This window comes from Zalophus californianus, chromosome X (assembly GCF_009762305.2).
Source record: "Zalophus californianus isolate mZalCal1 chromosome X, mZalCal1.pri.v2, whole genome shotgun sequence".
Lineage (NCBI taxonomy): Eukaryota > Metazoa > Chordata > Mammalia > Carnivora > Otariidae > Zalophus > Zalophus californianus.
In genome coordinates this window covers 39,460,736-39,484,962 of record NC_045612.1, presented here as the reverse complement: position 1 = coordinate 39,484,962, position 24,227 = coordinate 39,460,736, and the positions used below count along the sequence as shown (strand labels likewise).

The window sequence follows — 24,227 nt, the reverse complement described above, 5'->3', positions numbered from 1 at the left end:
TAAATTGGTCATCCATGTGTAAAATAAAAGAAGACAAACCCCAAACCATGCTTCACACCTTGTACAGAAATTAACTCAGAATGGATCATAGACCTAAATGTATAACCTAAAATGATTAAAAAAAAAAAACTTTTGGAACAGAGGCAGGCAAACATTTTCTATAAAGGGCCCAATAGTAAATATTTTAGTTTTTATGGGCCATCTATGGTTTCTGTCATATAATCTTTCTTTTTTTCTTTTTTTAACAACCTTTAATAATGTCAAAACCATTCTTAGCTCGCAGGCAGTTCAAAAACATGGCTATAGTCCAGATTTAGCCCATGGGTAGTACTTTATCCCCTGTTTTAGATGAAAGCATAGAAGAAAATCTTTGTGATTGTAGGTTGGGCAGAGTTGTTAGATAAAACATCAAAACATCAAAAACTAATGATGTGTGGTGACTAAAACATAATAAAATAAAATTTTAAAAAAATGCAAAAAAAAAAAAGACAAGACCTCTGAAAAGGCCTGGAACCAGGAGTTTTTAAAAAACAAAACAAAAATACATTTAAAAATTGATAAATTGGACTTCATTAAAAGGAAATGAAATGTACTTTCATATCATTTATCTGACAAAAAGGACTTATGGTCAGAATACATAAAGAATTCTCAAGAGTTGGGGCACCCGGGTGGCTCAGTTGGTTAAGCATCTGCCTTCAGCTCAGGTCATGATCCCAGGGTCCTGGGATTGAGCCCCACATTGGGCTGCCTGCTCAGTGAAGAGCCTGCTTCTCCCTCTCTCTTTCCCTCTCCTTCTCCCTTTCCCTCTGCCACTCTCTCACTCTCTCTCTCGAATAAATAAATAAAATCTTTAAAAAAATTCTCAAAAGTCAATAATAAGGAAACAACCAAATTTAAATTTGGAAATACGGGCAAAAGATCTGAACAGATACTTTACCAAAGATATCTGAATATCTAGTAAGTACATATAAAGATTCTCAATATAATCAGTCATCTAGGAAATGCAAGTCAAAACTAGAAGATAGCATGTCTTATCCTGTCAGAATAGGCTTCAAAAAAGAAAGAAAACTGACAATACCAAGTGCTGCCAAAGATGCAGATTAACTAAAACTCTCATACATTACTAGTTAGAATTCAAATGGTAGAGCCACTTTGAAAAAGAGTTTGGGAGAAAATATTTGCAAATAGTATATCTGATAAAAGGTTAGTATCCAAAATGTATAAAGAACTTATACAACTCAATACCCCCAAAATAAATGATCCAATTAAGAAAAGGGCAGAAGACACGAATAGACATTTTTCCAAAGAAGACATATAGATGGCCAACAGGCACATGAAAAAACGCTCAGCATCACTCATCATCAGGGAAGTACAAATCAAAACTACAATGACATATCACCTTTACACCTGTCAGAATGGCTAAAATCAACAACAAAAGAAACAACAGGGGTTGGTGAGAATGTGGAGAAAGGGAACACACAGGTGTTGATGAAATGGAAACTGGTGTAGCCACTGTGGAAAACAGTATGGAGGTTCCTTAAAAGGTTAAAAATAGAGCTACCTTATGATCCAGCAATTGCACTACTAGGTATTTACCCAAAGAATACAAAAATACTAATTCCAAGGGATATATACACCCCGATGTTTATAGCAGCATTATCTACAATAGTCAAGTTATGGAAACAGCCCAAGTGTCCATCGACTAATGAATAGATAAAGAAGAGGGGGTAATAGATATGTGTGTACACACACACACACACACACACACACACACACACACACACACACACACAATGGAATATTACTCAGCCATCAAAAAGAATGAAATGGCAACGTGGTTGGAGTTAGAGAGTATTATGCTAAGGAAAATATGTCAGAGAAAGACAACTACCATATGATTTCTCTCATATGTGGAATTTAAGAAACAAAATGAAGGAACATAGTGAGGGTTAAAAAGAGAAGCAAATCAAGAAACTCTTAGCTATAGAGAACAAACTGATGGTTCCCGGAGGGCAGGTGGGTGGGGATGGGTGAAATAGGAGTGCTCTTGTGATGAGCACCAAGTGTTGCATGGAAGTATTGAATCACTATATTGTCACCTGAAACTGATATTACACTGTATGTTAACCAACTGGAATTAAAAAAAAAAAAAACTTTAAAAAGAAAGAAAAACAGTTTGGTAATTTCTTATAAACATACCCTTACCACATGACCCAGCAATCCCACTCCTAGTTATTTATCCAAGAAAAATGTGAAACTTCACACAAAAACCTGTAGATCGATGTTCATAGCAGCTTTGTTCATAATCACCAAGAATTGGAAATAGTCTGTTTGTTCTTCAGCTGGTGAATAGATGAACAAATTATGGCATGTTTGCATAATGGAATACTATTCAGCAATAAAAAGTAACAAACTACTGATAGTTACAGCAACTTGGATGAATCTGAATGCATTATGTTAGGGGGAAGGAGATATACTCAAAAGGCTGCTTACTGTATAATTGCATTTATATGCCATTCTGGAAAAGGAAAAAAAAATGTAAGGTAAAACAGATCAAGCAGTTGACAGGGAATTAGGGTGTGGAGAGGGTTTGACTACAAGCAGGTACAAGAAGCCTTTTGGGTTGATGGAACTGTATATGTATCTTATATATCTTGATTTGGGTGGTGATTATATGACTGTATACATATGTCAAAACTCATCAAAGTATATTAGAAAAAGAGAATTTTAGTATATGTAAAATTTTCTAGAATAAGAGACAGAAGATAGAGGGACAGTGAATTTTCCATGATCAAAAAGGCATTTTACTGATGGTGGGAGAGGCTTTAGCATGTTTATAGGACATGGGCCCAAGTTAGCAAATACGAAGATGTTAAAGGTTATCTACCTTTATTGTTTTTTTTTTTGAAAATATATTTTAAACTTAGAGATACTTGCTCAAGATGATTTGCAAGTAAAGGAAACGTGTGGTTTGTAATCTTATGTACTATTTTGTGAGGTTGATTTAAGTACTGAAGTTGAGTGCTCAGCATAAGTTATACGTCTGTAACTTTTAATGTATTTCTTGAGTCTGCTCTGGGTATTTGTGCATACTTCTCTTGCTCAGTGATTGGATAGCTTTTCAAGATCCCTGCTTAATTTTATGTGCCTTTTACATAGGTATTGTGCTTCCTAATGACTAGTGACTCAGCTATTGTTGTTGTTTTTAATATCTAAACTATATTTATTTCCCTAAAGGTGATGTTGGGCCAAATGGACAACCTGGGCCAATGGGACCTCCTGGGCTTCCAGGAATAGGTGTTCAGGGACCACCAGGGCCACCAGGGATTCCTGGACCAATAGGCCAACCTGGTAAGATTGGAGTAAATAAGTGTGCATTTTTGTAGCATTCATTATATAGAGGATGGCTAGTTCATCAGTAAACTACAACAGGAAAACCTGTTTTCCAGAAAACAGATTTCAGAGGTAACATGTCTCCTTGTATAATTTTGTAAAATTGAAAAAGTATAGATCACAGCATAAGAGTTTCTTTAATCCCTGATACTTTCCTTCCCTGTTCATTTAAAATTGATCTATTAACAAATGCAATTTCACAATTGCAGTATGTTCCCTCAGCATACAATCACTGAGCTAGTCACAGTCTTGGAATCACAGAACTAAGAATTGCAGTGCTGATTATTTCAGACCTGAGTAGCTGTACAGAATTAATAGATCTTTTTGAAACCTCGTAACATTTCTTTTTTATACAGATATGCAAAACAAAAACAAACAAAATATATGCAAAACAAGTTTTGTCAGCTTGTAACCTAATAAAGAATCATATGGTTCTTCTACATTTGTCTGAGAACTTACTTCAGTTTTGTGGATTCTGAGCCATCTGGTGAGGCTCACTAAGGGCCACTCTCGGGCTAGTATGTTATTACAAGGCAATGTAATAATTCAAAAGTTAGAACAAATATGGAAAACTTAATCATTCCTTAATTTACATGAATATGTCAGATGACTTAAACTCACAGTTCAGATGTACATACATTGATTTTGAAACAGTAGAAATATATTTTCTGACCTTAAATAGCAATAAATACTTTGTTAGTTATTATGCTAAAAATCTGGAAACACCAGTTAACAATATAAAAAGCCTGGAAAGTAAAGGTTGTTTTTGCTTGTGTTCTTTTTTTAAAATTTTGTGTTATGGCCCATTGTACCTTTTTTTTTAAACATCCCCTAACATGTCACTACTGATTTAAAAATGAGAAAACTTACAGTGTTGCTTTGAACCAGGTTGTTACCCAGGTTGTTAAAAAGTAGCTGCGTCAACACTCAAGAAAAAAACCATTCTGTTCAACTAGCATAGCAAAGGGATCTTGAGAAAAAACAATTTTTAGGTTTGGTCATTATAGTCTTGGCCTGCTGTTCTACAAAGATGGCTAAAATGAATTTATCATTCCTGTTATGTTTTGTCATTTCTTTTATTTCCCAAAATTACATGAGGTTTTGGAAGCATTTTGAATTCTTAAATCACAGCTAAGCAAGAATGAAAAGAAACTACTGTTAATACCAATCTGAACAAAATAAGCGTACATTTATTTGTACTTTATGCTTTTTCAAATTTAGCTAGTACTCTAAATGTTTCATTCATCTAATGTTCTCTGTCTTTTTAACGGATGGATATATAGGTATATTAATTTATAAAGTCTAGATAGGATGGACAGGGGAAAAGTAATGGTGTTGAATTTAATCTCATTTCTTTCTCTGTAAATATATACTTTGCCATAAAATTCAAGATCTTAACTAATATGGTTCAACAAATGAAGTTAACAGCAATTGGCATGAAAATGTATTGAATGAATGCTTATTAATATAAATATGTTATCAAATCACAATTTTTTTTACTACAGGATAGATCACATTTTATATTTAATACTAGCCCATATACTCACTTTTTATATAAATTTATTTATATCACCAAATCAGATTATCTTAGCCTATTTCAAAAAAATTGTAATTTCTGTTCATCCATCTCAATGAAAGGGTGATCAGCAAGACTGTTACTAATACCTTGATATACCTGACTTGCACTGCATGGCTGAAATTCTAACTACCAATGTTTTTTAAATAAGCTTATTTAATATACTTGTGTTTCATTTTGCAATAGAAAACTTAATGCAAAGTATTCTATATGGTCATCTCTCCAGTATAAATGTTTGCATGATGCTTTTCAAGCTTTTTTGACTCCAGTTTTCTGCTGTAATTTAATTAAGCTTTACTATTTTTCATTCTCTTTTCCAAGGCAGGATACACAGTTTAACGCATGTTTATAAATTAAGGAACTGTTGAATATCAAGTCCTCATTTGACAGCAGGGAAATAAAAGAAAAAAAAATGCCAAAGGATAAGAAGCAAAATGCTTTTCATTCCATGCCCTACTAATCCAGGCAGAAATGGAAATTGTTGATTCTTGCTATTTGATCTGGCTATTAGCTAGAAGATTGCTGCTTTAGTGAATCTTTAAGAGGTCAGTTAAATATACTCAATTCCGTGTCCACAGATCATACCCTAACCTGAGCCAAATGTACTGTAATTCTTGCACAGTCTCAGGAAAAAGTGCAATCAGTTCAACCTCATCCCCACTAATGTGAAACAAAGAAACAAGGACTTAGTCATGTCATTTCATAGATGAAGTTTCCTAACCCATTTTCATCTATGAAGTTTTCTAACTTTTTTCCAGCTATCAAACCCTTGGGGTGTGTGTGTGTGTGTGTGTGTGTGTGTGTGTGTGTGTGTGTGTGTGTGTGTGTGTAAGTGTGTAAAAGTTCTCACGATAATACGTGTTTTTGGAATTTTCCACTTTTTTCACTAGTCCCATTTGGCTGCCAATAAATTTAGAGCATCTACACACCCCTAATGTACTTACCCTCTATAGATATAGCCATATAATTCCTATTATATAAGGAGATTCAGCAGAGCTTTTGAATTTATGTTGACTGTTTTCATTCTTGATCTTACCAGGATGCCTATTTCTGACAGTATTCATGGAAAAAATCTATGCTGTGAAAAGTACAGCATAATATCTGTTACTACTACAAATAACAATTAAAAAATCTTTGCTAGTACATGCAGGTTGTTTAATCATACTCATCTGCTAATAATTATTGAGTTCTCTGTACCTAAGCTGTTATAGTATAAAATCAAATTTAGTTTTAAGTTCTAACTTATCTTTAGGAGGTCAAGTTCCAAAAGGATTATTCAAAGCAATATAAGGATCAGAGACAAGAGTGTAAAGCTGATCTTCATCAAAAAGCATTACTTTTTGTAAATGTAAATACTTTATTGTGCTTCTATTGGGGAATACATTTCAGTTATAGAATATTGCTATATGAACATCTGAATGAATTCCTAAAATAAGTTCTTTACTCATTACTACTAACATATGATAGTCTTGAATCAGTATCTAATAACTTCTATTTGTAGACTTTTTTGTTCTCATCTTGACATGCTTAGTTTTGTTTCCTAACCTAATCAGTCTTTTTGCAACTTGTTTCTGCTTGGGTGGTTCATCTTGCTACTGAACTGTAACTCCTGCTTCTTGAACTTCAGGTCTACCAGGTACAGTAGTTATTTCTCGAAAGCTGGATCTTAAAGTAAAGCTTTAAACATGAAAAACAAACAAGATTTGTCCAGGTTTAAGTCTTTGTTTTTTTTTTTTCCCATTATTTTGTAGAGCATATTTCAAAGGACAAATTAATTATCTTGAAAACTCAGCTATCAAAAACTAGTTGGGCTATAATAGTAAGCAGTGATCCAGATAGAGCTATAATAGTGCTCATTATTAGGTATCTCATCGTACGTCACAAATATAATAATGTAAAATATCTCTCCCCTTTCTATAGTATTTTCAATGAAATGACAGCATTGGAACCATTACCACTGTGCCAACTAAATGGAATTTCTCAAATCTTCAAAGTAAATTTTATCAGTTTAAGGACATGCTGGTATATGACATCAAACAAATCTTAAAATCCCAGCATCTTGCTCTATTATAAAAATAATTGCCTGTGAATCTTCAACAATAAAATTAGGTCTTATTGTCGAAGGGACACTTTGGAATGGTCACCTGGCGTCACCTGGCTCAGCCTCCAGCTTCCAGTCAGTTGTATCCCCATTCAGCAGATGTAGATCAACAATATTAAGTGACTCACTAAGTCACATACCTGATAGGAATTGGAGTGGGAACTTGCCTTATGTTTGTAGAGCAGTTCTTTTCCCTAAAATATATTCTTTTTTAACCATTTTGTCTCAGAGTAGTTCAGTCTTACAAAACTTATTAAGGTTAAATATTTTTTCAGCGTCATTTTTTTCTGTAAAGTCCTGGTTGGTATACTGAGAAGCAAAATTTAACAACAAGAACTGATGGTGTAATGTATTATTAAAGTAACATGTAGGGGCACCTGGGTGGCTCAGTCGTTAAGTGTCTGCCTTCGGCTCGGGTCATGGTCCCAGGGTCCTGGGATGGAGTCCCACATCTGGCTCCCTGCTCTGCGGGAAGACTGCTTCTCCCTCTCCCACTCCCCCTGCTTGTGTTCCCTCTCTCACTGTGTCTCTCTCTGTCAAATAAATAAAATCTTAAAAAAATAAAAATAAAAAATAAAATAAAATAAATTCCTTAAAAAATAAAATAAAATAACATGTAAAATGAAGCTAAAATAAAGTCAAAAAGATCCACGTAATGGGCTTATTCAGTAATTGATCATTTTTATGGATTATAGAAATATATCCCAATAATCCATAGTACCTTAGAGCAGTGCAAATCCAAATGCCGTCAACGGACCAGTGTCAAATCACAAGCTGCTTGTTACCAGTCTGTATTAGAATTAGAAGAAATTGAGAGTAAGCATTTAGAAACTTATATGATAATTTGACAGTGTAATTGTATTTGTTGAATATAATAACCAAAAGGTAGTAATGTATGTCTTTGGTTTTTTTATTTTAGTTTTTTTAGTAATTTTTATTGTGTTTTATGAAAATATTAGTCCATGGTGGACCAGGAATTAAGAAAATATTGGTCTTTCACTGGAAATAATTTGAGAAGCACTTTCATAGAGAAATATGCTTGAAAATCCTAAAGTTTGATCGTTAGGTCATTTTATTTTTTTTAAGGATTTTATTTATTTATTTGAGAGAGAGAGAATGAGAGATAGAGAGCATGAGAGGGAAGAGGGTCAGAGGGAGAAGCAGACTCCCTGCTGAGCAGGGAGCCCGATGTGGGACTCGATCCTGGGACTCGATCCTGGGACTCCAGGATCATGACCTGAGCCGAAGGCAGTCGCTTAACCAACTGAGCCACCCAGGCGCCCTGTTGGGTCATTTTATATGCATGATACCAAAAGTATCTCTGACTCACTGTTAGGTTTGTTATACACAGGAGTCTATCACTTGTTTGCTAGAAAAATAATCAGATACATCTTTTAAAACTACTTCAAAACTTGTTAATACTGGTGTTGTATTAACTAGGCCTGCATGGAATACCAGGAGAGAAGGGAGATCCGGGGCCTCCTGGGTTTGATGTTCCAGGACTCCCTGGAGAGAGAGGCAGTCCAGGGATTCCTGGAGCACCTGGTCCTATGGGACCCCCAGGAACACCAGGGCTTCCAGGAAAAGCAGGTGCCTCTGGATTTCCAGGTAATTCATTTAAAGTTTTCTCTGGTTTTGGATTCAGGAAATTAAAACTAATATAATTCTGGTATATTATTTTCTTGTTGTACTTTCCTGGATTGACACTGTCCCTTAAGGAAAAGTGTTAAATGTCTTTGCATGAAACTCACTTTGCTATTTTCATTACATTTTTTCTCTGAGATTTCTGGTCACATACTGCTATATAAAAAATGATCCCACAATTTAATGGTTTAATTCAACCTTTTTATTTTGTTCAAGATTTTGTGGGTCAGGAATTAAGGCATGATTTGATGGGGTCATTTATCTCTGATCCACATGGCACCAACTGGAGTGGTTGGGATGAAAGATCTACTTCCAGGATGGCACTTCTCTGACACCTGTGTCTTCTATGGCCTCTTCATATGGTCTCTCATTATCCATGCCCCTTCAACATGGCTTGGAATCCTTACATTATGGTAAAGTCAGGGCAGTTGCTCTCCTCCTAGAGGCAGCTGGCTTCCAAAAGAGAGGATCCCCCAAACTAAAAGCAAGTGTTCTAAAAGCCCCGGGTGAAAGCTGCAAGACTTCTTATGATCTAGCCTTGAGAGTCATCCAGTGTCATTTAGTCAGGGGCAAGGCACAGAGTCAGCCCAAATTCAAGGAGAGAAGGCTGCACAAGGGTGTGTATACTGGGAAGTGTGGTGAAGCCATCTTTGGAGATTAGCTACCACAGTGAGTCTTTTTATTTTTATTTTTTGAGAGAAAGAGAGAGAGTGAGCCCAGGGGTGGGGAGGGGCAGAGGGGGAAGGAGAGAAAGAGAATCTTAAGCAGGCTCCACGCCCAGTGCTGATCCCAATGTGGGGCTCAATCCCACGATCCTGAGATCATGACCTGAACCAGAATCAAGAGTCAGATGCTTAATTGACTGACTGAGCCACCCAGGCGCCCCAGAACCTTTTTATTCATACATATCAACAGTAGTGGTCGCTAAGTTTACAACAGTTAAAAAGGGGTAAAACTTAGTGCCTTCTTTCCAACACTCAATAGTCTTCCAGTTGACATCTTAAAAGTTATGTTTTAGGGCGCCTGGGTGGCTCAGTCATTAAGCGCCTGCCTTCTGCTCGGGTCATGATCCCAGGGTCCCTGCTCAGCGGGGAGCCCGCTTCTCCCTCTACCCTTCCCCCTGCTCCCACGTGCTCTCTCTCTCTCTCTCGCTCGCTCACTCGCTGTTGCTGTCACTCTAGCTCTTTCTCAGATAAATAAAATCTTTTTTAAAAAAGTTATCTTTTGGGACACCTGGGTGGCTCAGTCAGTTAAACGTCTGCCTTCGGCTCAGGTCATGATCCCAGGGTCCTGGGATCGAGTCCCGCATCAGGCTCCCTGCTCACCGGGGAGCCTGCTTCTCCCTGTGCCTGCCATTCCCCCTGCTTGTGCTCTCTCTCTCTCTCTGACAGATAAATAAATAAAATCTTTAAAAAAAGTTATCTTTTATTTTTCCAAGGTCAATGAAAAGTAAAAATTAATTATTGCTATTGTTCAAAGGTGCCAAAGGTGAAATGGGTATGATGGGACCTCCAGGCCCACCAGGACCTTTGGGAATTCCTGGCAGGAGTGGTGTTCCTGGTCTCAAAGGTAATATTCAGAGTTGGCTGGTAGATGCATATAAGAGAGAAAATTAAACATTGTTTTAGGTCAATATAGAATATTTTTATTTGAGTGCTTTAAAATGAGCAAAGCTTACTTATATTTTGTTTCTAGGTGACATGGCATTTTTTCCAAAGTTTTTATTTAAATTCTAGTTAGTTAACATAGAGTGTAATATTGGTTTCAGGAGAATTCAGTGATTCATCACTTATGTGACATGGCATTTAAGTACATTCTATTTTCGATTTGGTGCATACACAGTTTGGATACCATGAAATGTGGTAAATGCTCAGCTCAAAATAACAAAATAGAGTTTCAATAATTGTCAAAGAACCCCAGAAAATGGAGTGTTATTTGAGTGTAAAAATGTGTGTGAGTTCAAGTTACTCATAGACAATAACAGTAGTGCGTAAGTGTTTTGGATGGTCAGTGGCCTACTAAATTATGGAACATATGAATAATCTTTATATGCGTTAATCCTGGAAGGACAAATCTGATCTGTTGTGTCCTCCCCACACATGTTGGTTTCAGGTGATGATGGCTTGCAGGGTCAGCCAGGACCTCCTGGCCCTGAAGGAGAAAAAGGTGGTAAAGGAGAGCCTGGCCTTCCAGGCCCTCCTGGACCAGTGGATCCAGATCTGCTGGGCTCAAAAGGAGAGAAAGGGGACCCTGGCTTACCAGGTGAGTAATGCATTTATTTGTGAATGTATTTACTGATTTATCTCGAGTTTCATTTTAAATAGCATGAAAAGTGATTTGTAGTGTAAGAGTCACCAACAAAAGGCATTTCAAATTTTTCGTAATGAAAATTTTCACCTGAGTTGTATTGTTTCAGTGATCAAGTTTTATTTAAGTATTTTCTTTGTAGTTTAATCTGTTGCAAACTATGAACTCTTAAAATAGACTTAAGGCAGTCACCTTCAAGCTTTCCAGAAAGCAATATAGGATGTGGTTGAGAGAATGGATATATAGCCAGAATCACTTGGAAAACAGATTTCAGTGTTAGGGAAATTTGCTGGTCCCTTAAATTTTTTCCCTTGAGACTGGATGGGGATGAGTAGTACATTATTGCCCTGCAATGTTTTGATATACATATCATACTTGGCTTTTAAATGCAGTTCATTACTATTCTGCCTTGGCAGAATAAACAAGTATTGGACTATGAACAGCCGGGCGAGCTCAGCTGTGGGGGAAGTTGCTGAAAGTAGTTTTAGGGAACAACTGTGTTACTATAGTTATTTTATTAGAAACAAATAAGATATGAAGTATTACACTGACTTTTTAAATTAAAAAATCTTTTTTTCTTTTTATAAAAGTATAACATAACAGGGGCGCCTGGGTGGCTCAGTTGGTTAAGCGACTGCCTTCGGCTCAGGTCATGATCCTGGAGTCCCTGGATCGAGTCCCGCATCGGGCTCCCTGCTCAGCAAGGAGCCTGCTTCTCCCTCTAACCGTCCTTCCTCTTATGTACTCTCTCTCTCATTCTCGCTCTCTCAAATAAATCTTTAAAAAAAAAAGTATAACATAACAAAACATCAAAAATGTAGGTAAGCACAAATTAATAAGTGCTTACAATCCAATCTATATAGTATAGCCTTTCAAACAACATGGAACTTTAAAATTAACTATCTTTATTTGCAGCTTATAGTAAAGTTTGTGACTCTTTTTGTGTTGTAACCATTAATATTGTCAGCCCATGTGTGCCTGTGAGTGTGTGTGGGTATATGTGTGTACACAGATACTATGTTTCCCTATGAGCAGGACTTGGTGGGATTTTTCCTCAAAAAAGAGTTTAAGACATTACTGTAGTTTTGTATGTCATCACAAAAGAGGTAGGGATACCTAATTTTTTATTATTTGTTAAAATGAGATATCTTTCTTGAATTACTCCTTACAAGTCTTCTCTTTCAATTATGCCTTCTGTAAAATAGAGGCAGTAATCTATATTATAATAGGATTATTAAAGATGGTTGTAGAATCTAAAAGATAGCCTAAAGATAATCTGCCCCAATTCTTTCACTTTACAGTGTAAAAAACTGAGGCCCAAAGAGGAAAATGACTTAGTTATTGAGTGCTTTGAATTTCTTAATGGTAGCTAAATAAAAAGTGGAGGAGTTTAATGTGTGTCCAGTGCTATTGGTTCATACTCTATCAGAATATCATGAGTTCCTGCATTTCATTCGTAGTTCAGAATTTGGGTTGCTTGCTTTCCCAAATTATTTTTAATGGATTACTGATATCAACCTAACTTGTCTTCCTTATACTCATCCTTGGAAGGTATTCCTGGAGTTTCAGGGCCAAAAGGTTACCAGGGTTTGCCTGGAGACCCAGGGCAACCTGGACTGAGTGGACAACCTGGATTACCAGGACCATCAGGTAAGTATGACAGACCACCTGTAGCAATTGAATGGCTGATCGTAGATCCTAGAAAAGTGATTATGTATTTATCATGTGTGATGATGTTTTGGATCTGATCATGACAATATGCTTGAGTAGCTACTGAGATGTGGTGCTCTTTTTTAGCAAAAATGTTGCCATTTGGCCCAAGCGTCAACTGACTTAAGTTTGTAGGATATTTTGCTTTGCTCAGTTTCTTCTTTTTTCTGGCAGTCAGGATGTAAACAGAATAAGAAGTACATCCAAATAAGGTGGTGTGTTTTATTTACATACACTGCAACACATATAAATGAGACAGTTATCTGGTAGGTGCCGAAAAATTTACCTTTTTTTAGTTATTGCCTTCAGACAGGTCAGTCATTAAACCATGTAAAGATGGCTGCTGATTCTATTTTTTACAAAGTTTTTAGGGATGAAAATTTCACAGCCTACCTTGGTAGTCTGTTTCAGCATTAATCACCCTTAGAGTCAACATGGATTTTTTTTCTTATTTCTAATAAAACTCTTGCTGCTTCTTAAGCCATTTTCTTTTAGTTAGGCCCCAAAGGAATAAAGAGCAGCTGGTCTCCATCCTCATAGGAGTCCTTCAGGTCAGTTATTCTGCTCTAGACTCTGTACTACATTGCCTTGATATATAGTTCCTTTCTATCCCTCACATCTTCTGCATTCTCTTCTCCAAGTTGGAAGTCAGTGTGAAAGAAAAAAATAAAAGAAAAAAAGTTTAAGGCAACATTGTGGTCCTTAGAAAATCCCTAGGTAACACCACAGCTCATGCACCTGAGCTCTAGGAAGAATGTATAAGCACAGCAGCCGTGACTGTTGGGGGTGACAGTATAGTACCTCTCCCTCAACCTTTATCTATCGCCGGCCTAATGTCCTGGGAGTATATCATAACAGGATTGTTTTAGGGCAAGAAACAAGGTGTCCTGGTAAAAATTTTGCATTCTAAAAACTGATTTGTATTAGGAGACCTCTGTTACTATGTTTATATTGTAATATGTCCGTAAGGAGATTTCATAGGTACCTTTTGCCTGTTTTATGCTGAGTTAGATCTGTGGAACTTAATCATGTATTAAGATTTCATCCATCTAATCCCATGCTTACATTATAATTACAATGCACTCCAAGAAATCAGGCAACCTCAATATTGCTGACTTGTCTTAATTTAACCAATTTAACTTTTCTAGGTCCCAAAGGTAACCCTGGTCTCCCTGGGAAGCCAGGACTTACAGGACCTCCTGGACTTAAAGGAAGCATAGGTGATATGGGTTTTCCAGGTCAGTGATGGAAATCTCCCATATATTTAATACCATTAATGGCAGATGGTTCATTCTTTTTGTTATCAAAATAGAGACTGGTGTTGATAGAATCAAACAGACAATAACTAAGGTAATCAGTGGATAGAGCTCTGTCATCACACAAATATTTGAAGTGGGGATTAAGGGACAGAGTTTTAGAAACCTTAAGAGTAAGGATGCACAAACATGTATCTTTTCTCTCACTGTACCCCTTTCTCTTAAACTTCCTTGAAAAATAGTTGTAAAAGATCATTATATAATTCAGAATTTGCAGAGTTCTTTTTTTAAACCGTTTCCCTCAGTCATAAGCATCATAGACATGCCATGAATAAAGAAATTTTGTAAAAAAATGCATGTTACGTGTTTTCAACAGGCCCTCAGGGTGTGAAAGGGTCTCCTGGACCTCCTGGAGTTCCTGGACAACCTGGCTCCCCAGGATTACCTGGACAGAAAGGAGAAAAAGGTGATCCTGGTGTTTCAGGCATTGGTCTTCCAGGTCTTCCCGGCCCAAAGGTAACCCTCTACTCTAGGCATATACCTGAGCAGATGTGATTTTTTTAAAATACTGTGCTCATTCCTAATTCTTCATTAAACGAACTATACAATGACATGGTATATTCTGGACATTCATTCCTCCTGTTTTCTCTTATATTGTAAGGGGTTATGTTTTAGGGTTTGTAGCCAATCCAAAAAGGTGTGTCTGGGGGAAACATTCTGATTTCTTTATTTTCCCTCTACCTTTATCTCTGAGTATATTTCAGTAAACCAAAGGTAAATTCCTGCCTGGCTTTGGTTTTCTTTTTCCGTCTTGGTGGTGGAATGTTGATCTTTATCCTAATATTATTATTAACTAATATAAAGAGACTTATAAACAAAGTAATTTATACAATTAATGAAGATGCAGTAGTATTCCTAACTGCATATCTGAGGTAGTTCTCTTAAAACCGTTTTACATGTCCCTCCATGCCCCTAGTCAGTGTGAAAACTTTGGTAGTGTTTCTCAATCAATCAAATTTAGAATGTATCTTAGAATCATTAGACTCAACAAATATTTAGTAGCTGCTTAATTCCATGTAAAAAGGTAGTAAGTCCTACTGATTTGTGGAAGTACTTTTTAACTAGCAGAGATACATCCATTGTCTATTATATATGTTGCAAATATTTTCTCCTAATTAATCATTTGTCTTATAATATTGTTTAATCATTCAGTCAGACCACAAAGCTAGGAAGTATTAGGAAAAGAATGGTGTTACTAACCTTCCATGGAATTAATGAAAATTCCCACTAAGAATGTACTGAATAATGTGGGGTTTTTTTCCTTTTAAGCTGTCATTTTTATTTTTTTTAATTAAAAAAATATTTTATTATTAATGTTAATTCCAGTATAATTAACATACAATGTTACATTAGTTTCGGGTGTACAAAATAGTGATTCAACACTTCCATACAATACCCAGTGCTCATCACAGCAAGTGCACTCCTTGATCCCCATCACCTCTTTCACCCATCCCTCCACCCACATTCCCCCTGGTAACCATCGGTGTGTTCTCTATAGTTGAGTCTGTTTCTTGCTTTGTCTTTTTTTTTTGTTCAATGATTTAACTCGTGAAATTTGAATAATGTTTTAAAGATAATTTCTTTTTAATAGTATACAAAAAGATTTTAGTTTGCGTAGTCAATCAACTTATTGTAAGAGATAATCAAGAGAAATTTCTGCATATTAACTGCAAATTAACAGTGTAAAGTCTATTGAAATGATGCTGAATATTTTCTGTTCTATTTAAATTTTACCAGTAATACATGACTACATTAAAAAAATGATAATACAGACATATCAAAGGTAAAAGTGAAAATCTCCTTTATAACATCTTCTTTATTCCATTCCCATCACTATAGAGATCTACTGATAATAATGTATAAATTTGAATCCCTTGCCATACATGTTTTTATGTATATATACAAAATTTTGGGTTTCCTACATGTATTGTATATGTGTAGAGTCATAGAATAGACACTATTCTGTATTTGCTTTATTACTTATATCTTTTAATCTTTCTATTTTATTATATCTTAGACAATTTTCTTTGTCACTGTATATTTTTTTTATTATGTTCAGTTAGCCAGCATATAGTACATTATTAGTTTTTGATGTAGTGTTCAACGATTCATTTGTTGCATGTAACACCCAGTACTCATCACAACACTGTACATTATTTTTAATAGTTGCATGATATTCTATTGTTGTAAATAATATCGTAATGAATATTCTTAGACATATCTGTGGACACATGTATAATTATTTATGCTGTATAGATTCCTAAAAGTGAAATGTCTGGGTCAAAAGATAAGTACATTTAGGTTTCTGTGTTTTAAAGTTTTTATATCAATAGTGACCAGTAAACTTGATTTTAAAAATCAACCAGTATGACTGATATGAAGAATTCTTAATCTCAGGAAACAAACTGAGGGTTGCTGGAGTGGTGGGGGGTGGGAGGGATGGGGTGACTTGGTGATAGACATTGGGGAGGGTATGTGCTATGGTGAGTGCTGTGAATTGTGTAGACTGTTGAATCACAGACCTGTACCTCTGAAACAAATAATACATTGGATGTTAAAAAAAAGATCATAGGAAGGGAAAAATGAAGGGGGGGAAATCGGAGGGGGAGATGAACCATGAGAGACTATGAACTCTGTGAAACAAACTGAGGGTTCTAGAGGGGAGGGGGGTGGGGGGATGGGTTAGCCTGGTGTTGGGTATTAAAGAGGGCATGGACTGAATGGAGCACTGGGTGTTATACGCAAACAATGAATCATGGAACACTACATCAAAAGCTAATGATGTAATGTATGGTGATTAACATAACATAATAAAATTTTTAAAAATGTAAAAAAAAACAACCAGTATGAAACAATGTAAAATGAGAAGCCTTTTTTCCACACATTTACATACCTTAAATTCATAGTTCTTCCCCAAGGTAACCACTTTTAGTAGTTGTCCACAAAAGATATTTTATGTGTATATAAACATGAATATATGATAGATATTTCATCAATTTTAAGACTCAATTTTTTTACATTCAAAATCTCTGATATTGAGGTGCATCTTACAATGGAAAGCATCTTACAACTATAATTGGAAGCATTTTTCTTCAGTTACTAATTCATGAAATGATGCTGCATCTTCCAAATGTAGGTATCTTGTATTTTTATTTACACACATAAAATCATACTATATATTTGGTCTGGACCTAGCTATCATAACTTAGTAAGTCTTAGCAAACTTTCTTTGTCAGCCCATAAATAAATGCCTCGTTCATTTTCATAATTATATAGTATTTTATGTATGGCTTAACCATAAATAGTTTAACCTCTTACAAACACTGAGTTGTTTCTATATTTTCATGATTATAAACATATGTTGCTCTGAAGATTCTTACCCATATCTTACATATGTATCTTAAGATTATTTGGTAAATATTGCCATAGAATAAATTCTGAGTAGAGTTGCTGGAACCCATCATATATATGCCTTTTTAATATTGATAATTACTAATTTTTCTCTTAAATATCTCTGCTGCTTCATACTATCTTGATCAGTATCAGAAATTTTCTATTTTCTCCTCATTTTACAAATATTGGGTATTATTAATCATTCTAATTTTGTCAGTCTAATGGGTGAAAAATAGAGTATCATTGTTTAAATTTGAATTTTCCTAATTATGAATGAGATTTCTTATGCTTATATCTCCTCTACAAATTGTCTGTTCATACTCTTGCCTCATTTTTAGGAGGGGATTTGGTTATGTATTTCCTATTGATTTATGGAAGTACTTCATAAAGATGCATCCATTATCTATTATATATGTTGCAAATATTTTCTCCCAGTCATTTGTTTGTCTTATAACCCTGTTTACTGTGCATTTATTATGTAGAGTATAAAATTTTTACATCGGCAAATGTTAGTATTCATTCATTCAAAATATACCTAATGAATGTATGAGGTGCCAGGTACTGTTTTAGGTGCTGGAGATAGAAAACAAATGAAACAAACTCACTGCCTGTGCAGAGTTTGCATCTAGTCAATAAAATAAATATGTTTATAGTGTTCTAGAAGATATGGTGAAAGTTAAGTGAGGCTTGGGGATAGGAAATGCTGAGAATTGTTATATTTTGAAATAGAGTAGTAAGAGAAAGCTGCTTTGAATACAGTTGATCTAGTGACATGCAGTGAGGGAATGAGTCATTCAAGCACTCTGAGGTGGGAGCATACCTGACACTTCTGAAGAACGTACAGGTGGCTAGTGTGGGTTAAGCAGAGTGAGTGAAGTGAAACTAAGTAAGAGATGAGATCAGGTTGGTAATGGGAGATAGATTATCTAGAGCCTTGTAGATTATAGTAAGGGATTTTATCCCTGTGTGAAATGGGGAGTGACTTGAAGGAGTAACATGATTGTACTTAAATTTAAAAATATATCATAGCTTCTATTTTGGAACTAGATCGTAGAGGAATAAGGATGAAAACAGTGGGACCACTTATGACACTATTTAAATAATACAGACCAGAGATCTTGATGGCTTGGATCAAGATGGTAGCAGTGGAAGTGATAAGAAACATTCAGAATCTGAATATATTTTCCAGGTCAAGCCAGAAAGATTTGCTTTATGGAATAGTAGAGGAGAGATATCATGGACTATGAGAGGAAAGATACCATGGATGACTCTAAAGTTTTTATCCTGAGCAAGTGTGAGAATGGAGTTGCTACATACTGAGATAGGAAAGATTTGGGGAAGCAGATTTGGTGGGAAAGATCAGGAGCATAATTTTCTGATTGTTATAAAAACTTCTATATCCTAATATTATAAAAAGAGACCTATGTCTTTTCTTCCAGTACTTTCACGATTTTGTTCTTTGTATTTGCATCTTTAATTCCATGGGCTTTTTCTCTATGTTGTGTGAGGTGAGGAAGTAATATCATGTTTTCAAAATAAATATCCAGATAACCCAACCCCATATGTTAAAGATTCCATTCTTTACTCATTGATTTGAAATTCCATTTAAAATTTTTTCTAAATTTTTTCATATATGTTTTTTTCTGGACTGAGCAAATGTGGTTTTTTTTATTTTTTTTAAAGATTTTATTTATTTTACAGAGAGAGACACAGCTAGAGCAGGAACACAAGCAGGGGGAGTGGGAGAGGGAGAAGCAGGCTTTCCGCGGAGCAGGGAGCCCGATGTGGGGCTCGATCCCAGGACCCTGGGATCATGACCTGAGCTGAAGGCAGACGCTTAATGACTGAGCCACCCAGGCGCCCCAAGGACTGAGCAAATGTTAACCTTTATATAATGGAACTAAATTACCATAACTCATATCTGAATTTATAATGAATGTCAGCCAAAAAAAACATATTTCAATCGGCAAATAGCCACAGTATATTCAACTCTTCAACCAAGAGGCTAACTTAGTTTCTTTCTCTATGCAGCCTTCAAGTATATTTCAGGAAGCAAATTCTACACTAAACTTAGATACTTGCAAAGTTGATAAAAACAGAGAAATCATGTATTTGAAGTAGTCTGTTGTTTCTTTCAGATGGTATTGTTTTATCATATAATGGTGACATATTGAAAAAAATAAGATTTTATAGCTCAGTTCTTACTTTGCACTGTTCTGATATACACAAATTTGTTACCACAATTTAGTTAAATAACATCAGTCCACAACAACATAGTTCAAACTTAAGTTACCATGGTATATTAGCTCTTCACAGATCATGATCACCATAAATCCATAAATCACTGTATACATGTGTATCATGATCAGTGAATGATTATTTCACTTCTTTCAAATTGTGTCAGTGATTAGTCACCGTGAAAATGTTATTCCCTTAATGCCCTTATAACAAAGCATGTAGTTGTGTTGCCTATTTGTCTCATTGATAAACCAATGTGAAATTTTAAAAATATGGATACTCAGAAAATTAACCAATAAAGATGAAAGTGCAAAAAACATCGGAAGTGATAATACTGGAAGTGACATTTAAAGCTAATATAAATAGGGTTACAGACAAAATAGCTAACCATAGGAATGTTGACACTGCCACTATTGAGAGACTTTAGAGGTGCAGACAAGGAAGTTAGTGAAAGCAAACTTAGCAATATATGACTTTTCTCTATACATGTATAACTTACATGAAGAGAGATTTTAAAGTTGTGGGGAAAACTTTTAAAGGTCATGGAACAATCATATTTTTCTCATTATTAAGATCTCTTTTACATGGTTTTAGCTTGCATCTTCATTTTTATAGTTCCATACTATTGTGCAAAGTGAGACTGCTTATATTATAGAAAGAGTAGAATTAAAGTTTCAGAAGACATAATAGTATGATTGGAGGATGTCAAGCATAAGAAAAAATTCTATAATTAGTGAGTTGTTAAAAAGAAGGATAGTGGTGGGGCAGTCCAAGAGGGTGGCATAAGAAGATACTGAACATACCTCTTCCCATGGACACAGCAAATCTGTAGCTACATAGGGAACAATTAATTCACTCTGAAAAAAGACCTGAAAACTAACTGAACAGCTTCCTTCACAACAAATAATAAAAGGGCAACATCAATGGGTAGCAGAAGCAGAAATATGGTCTCATCCAAAACCCCACCTGCACTACCCACAATCAGAAGGGATCTTACAAATCTGGACGTCCTCCCTGAGGAGTTAGGGGTTCATGCCCCACATCAAGCACCCTAATCCCTGGGACCTGTAACAGAGAGACAATCCTCCAAAATATCTGATTTGAAAACCAAAGGGGCTTACATCCAAAGGGCTGTGGGGAACTGAGATGCATTTCTTAAAGGGCTTGCATGCAGACTCACCCACCTCAGGAACCAGTGCAAAAGCAGCGGTTTGAAAGTGCCTGTCCTATTTGTGAAGGAGATTCATTTGCTAATATTAAAGCATCTGCTAGAGGGGCAGGAGTATGTTGGAACTCTCTTTGGAGTTGGCAGTGCTAGCAAGCACCATTTTTGTACTCTCCCTTTATCTTGATAATACTGGCAAGTGTGACCAGCCCTGCACTCTCCCATTGCCCCACTAAAGATGGCAGGCAAGCACCAGCCCTAGATTCTCCTGTTGCCCTGCAAAAGAGCCACATACCAGTTCTGTGCTCTCCAGTGGCCCCCACAAAAGCCAGCAGGTGCATGCAGTCCATACTGGAGTCACTCCTTAATCATCAGGCTCTGGTGGCCAGGGGGCTTGCATTCCTACATCCCACAAGACTGTAACAATCAGAGAGACAGTTCTTGGCATGCTACCACCCCCTCCCCAGAGCACTACACAGACAGCATACTGAAACAAATCCCCAGTCTGTCTGTGAAAAAGGCCTATTTACTTGTCTTGGAGCTTCCGCCTGAGGGGCAGACTTAAAGTTTGGCATACATCTAGAGGCTACAGGGGTGCTCTCAGGGAATGTAGGCTGGAGTATGCCATCTTTGCATTCTTCCTCAGCCTTGCTACAGCTTGCTGGTACCTCCCAGAAAGGATTTGATACATTTGTCTGAAGCCCTGAGTTTTTCAACACCTCCAGATCCACCTAGTCTGCAGGCCCGCAAGGTTTACTATTTTGACACCACAGGACTATATATATTTGCATACTGTTAGACTGCTACCTAAGGATCTGGCTTCCAATCAGCCTGAAACTAGGTACTGATGGAGATTCCTCCCTTTAGAACACTGACAGGTCTTGGCACACCCTCAACAACTGGGACATATCAAGAATAAATTAGGCTGCTTAGACAATTACAAAGGTTTGAGAGACAACAAGGAACTTAGGTCTAAGGTTGATGGATAAATTTCATCTTTTACACAACGCCACTTCTTCAAGACTGGGGGGAGTAGCTATTTTGCTTAAGAATACAGTAACTGAATTGAAAAGTACACAGGAAGGGTTGAAAAGGAGACTACATGAAGCAGAAGAAAGTGATCTAGAAGACAACTGTGAAACTCACCCAAACAGAACATCAAAAAGAAAAAAAAACCTTAAAAAGTAAAGATAGCTTAAGGGACCTGTGAGACAACATAAATCTCAATAACATTTGCGTTATAGGGGGTCCCAGAAAGAGAAGAGATAAAGGAGAAGGAAACTTATTTAGAGAAATAATGGCTGAAAACCTCTCTAATCTGAGGAAAAAAACATTCAGATCAAGAAAGACCATAGAGACCCGAATAAGAGGAACCCAAAAAGATCAACACTAAGACACATTATAAGTAAGCTGTCAGAAGTTAAAGAGAATCTTAAAAGCAGCAAGAGGAAAACCCCTTGTTATGTACAAGGGAACCCCAATAAGACTATAAGCAGATTTTTCAGCAGAAATTTTGTAGGCCAGAAGGGAATGGGACAATATATTCAAAATCCTGAAAGGAAGAAGCTTCCAAACAAGAATACCCTCCCCAGCAAGGTTATCATTCAGAGTTGACAGAGAGATAAAGACTTTTCCAGACAGTCAAAAGCTAAAAGAGCTCATGACCACTAAACTGGCCTTACAGGAAATATTAAAAAGGGACTTCTTTAAGCTGAATAGAAAGTGCATTAATTAGTGGCAAGAAAACATATGAATGTATAAATTTCAAAGGTAAAAGTAAATCTATAGTAAAAGTAGTGGATTAATCACTTACAAATCTAGTATGAAAGCTAAAAGACAAAAGTAAAAGTAACTCTAAGTACAATAAAATTTAAGGGATGCACAAAATGAGAAGATGTAAAATGTGACATCAAAAACATAAAATGAGGGGGGAGTAAAAGTGTAGTTTTCAAATGTGTTCAGACTCAAGTTACTATCGACTTAAGAAAGATTTTAATCTAGGCTGTTATCTGTGAGCCTCTTGGTAACCACAAAGCAAAAACCTATAACAGATGCACAAAAGATAATAAGAAAATATAATAGCATTAAAGAAAGTCATCAAACCACAACATAAGAGAGCAAAAGAAGAAGAAACAACAGAGAGGAACTACAGAACAGCCCGAAAAAATTAACAAGCGGACAGTAGGTACATACCTATCAATAATTACTTTAAGTGTGAACGGCCTAAATTCTTCAGTCAAAAGACATTGCATGACTGACTGGGTTTTTAGAAAGACCCAGTTAATAGGCTACCTACAAGAAACTCACTTTAAGTATAAGGACACACCCAAACTGAAAGTGAAGGGCTGGAAAAAGATATTCCACACAAATGGAAACCCCAAAAAAAAAAAGCTGGAGTAGCTATATTTATATCACACAAAATAGACTTTTAAACAAAGACAGTATTAAAAGACAGGGGTATTACATATGATAAAGGGATCAATCTAATAAGAGGATATAACATTTGTACATACCAATGCACCCAACATAGAAGCACCTAAATAAATAAATATTAACAAACCTAAAGGGGAAAACTGACAGCAATACAGTTAATAGTAGGGGACTTTAATATCTCACTTACATCAATGGATAAAGATTAAACAACATGCTACTGAACAACCAGTGAGCCAAAGAAGAAATTGAAGGAAAAATAGAAAGAATACCTTGAGAAGAATGAAAATGGAAATACAACTTTCAAAAATCTATGGTGTGAAGCAAAAGCTGTTCTAAAAGGGAAGTTCATAGTGATACAGGCCTACCTCAAGGAACAAGAAAAATCTCAAACTAAATTTACATCTAAAAGAACAAGAAGAAGAAAAACAAATGAAGCCCAAAGTTAGTAGAAGGAAGGAAATAAAAAAAGGTCAGAGTAGAAATAAATAAAATAGAGACTAAAAAAAAAAACATAGAAAAGATCAGTGAAACTAAGAGCTGGTTCTTTGAAAGGATAAGCAAAATTGACAAACCTTTAGCTAGACTCACTAAGAGAGGGCTCAAATAAAAAATTAAATTAAATCAGAAATGAAAGAGAAGGATTTACAACTGACACCACAGATACACAAAAGATCATAAGACTGTTATAAATAATTATATGCCAACAAATTGGAGAGCCTAGAAGCAATGAATAGATTCCTAGAAACATACAATCTTCCAAGATTGAATCATGAAGGAATAGAAAATCTGAATAGACCGATTACTAGTAAACAGATTGAATCACTAATCCAGAAAACCTCCCAAGAAACAAAAGTCCAGAACTACACAACTTCGCTGGTGAATTCTACCAAGCATTTAAAGATTTAATATGTATCCTTCTCAAACTTTTCCAAATATTGAAGAAGAGAGAAC

The 24,227-nt window shown here is 35.9% G+C and overlaps 1 protein-coding gene across 5 annotated transcripts in view; it reads left to right on the top strand.

The window, feature by feature from the left end:
• The window catches only part of COL4A5 (collagen type IV alpha 5 chain), a 229,982-nt gene that overhangs the window by 167,444 nt on the left and 38,311 nt on the right, over positions 1-24,227 (top strand). For all 5 annotated transcript variants that reach the window (XM_027609389.1, XM_027609392.2, XM_027609390.2 and 2 more), the window contains 7 exons: positions 3,238-3,351; positions 8,511-8,678; positions 10,194-10,283; positions 10,827-10,976; positions 12,573-12,671; positions 13,880-13,969; positions 14,364-14,503. In XM_027609389.1, coding sequence (XP_027465190.1) covers positions 3,238-3,351; positions 8,511-8,678; positions 10,194-10,283; positions 10,827-10,976; positions 12,573-12,671; positions 13,880-13,969; positions 14,364-14,503 — 851 coding nt within the window. The remainder of the gene's footprint in view (positions 1-3,237; positions 3,352-8,510; positions 8,679-10,193; positions 10,284-10,826; positions 10,977-12,572; positions 12,672-13,879; positions 13,970-14,363; positions 14,504-24,227) is intronic.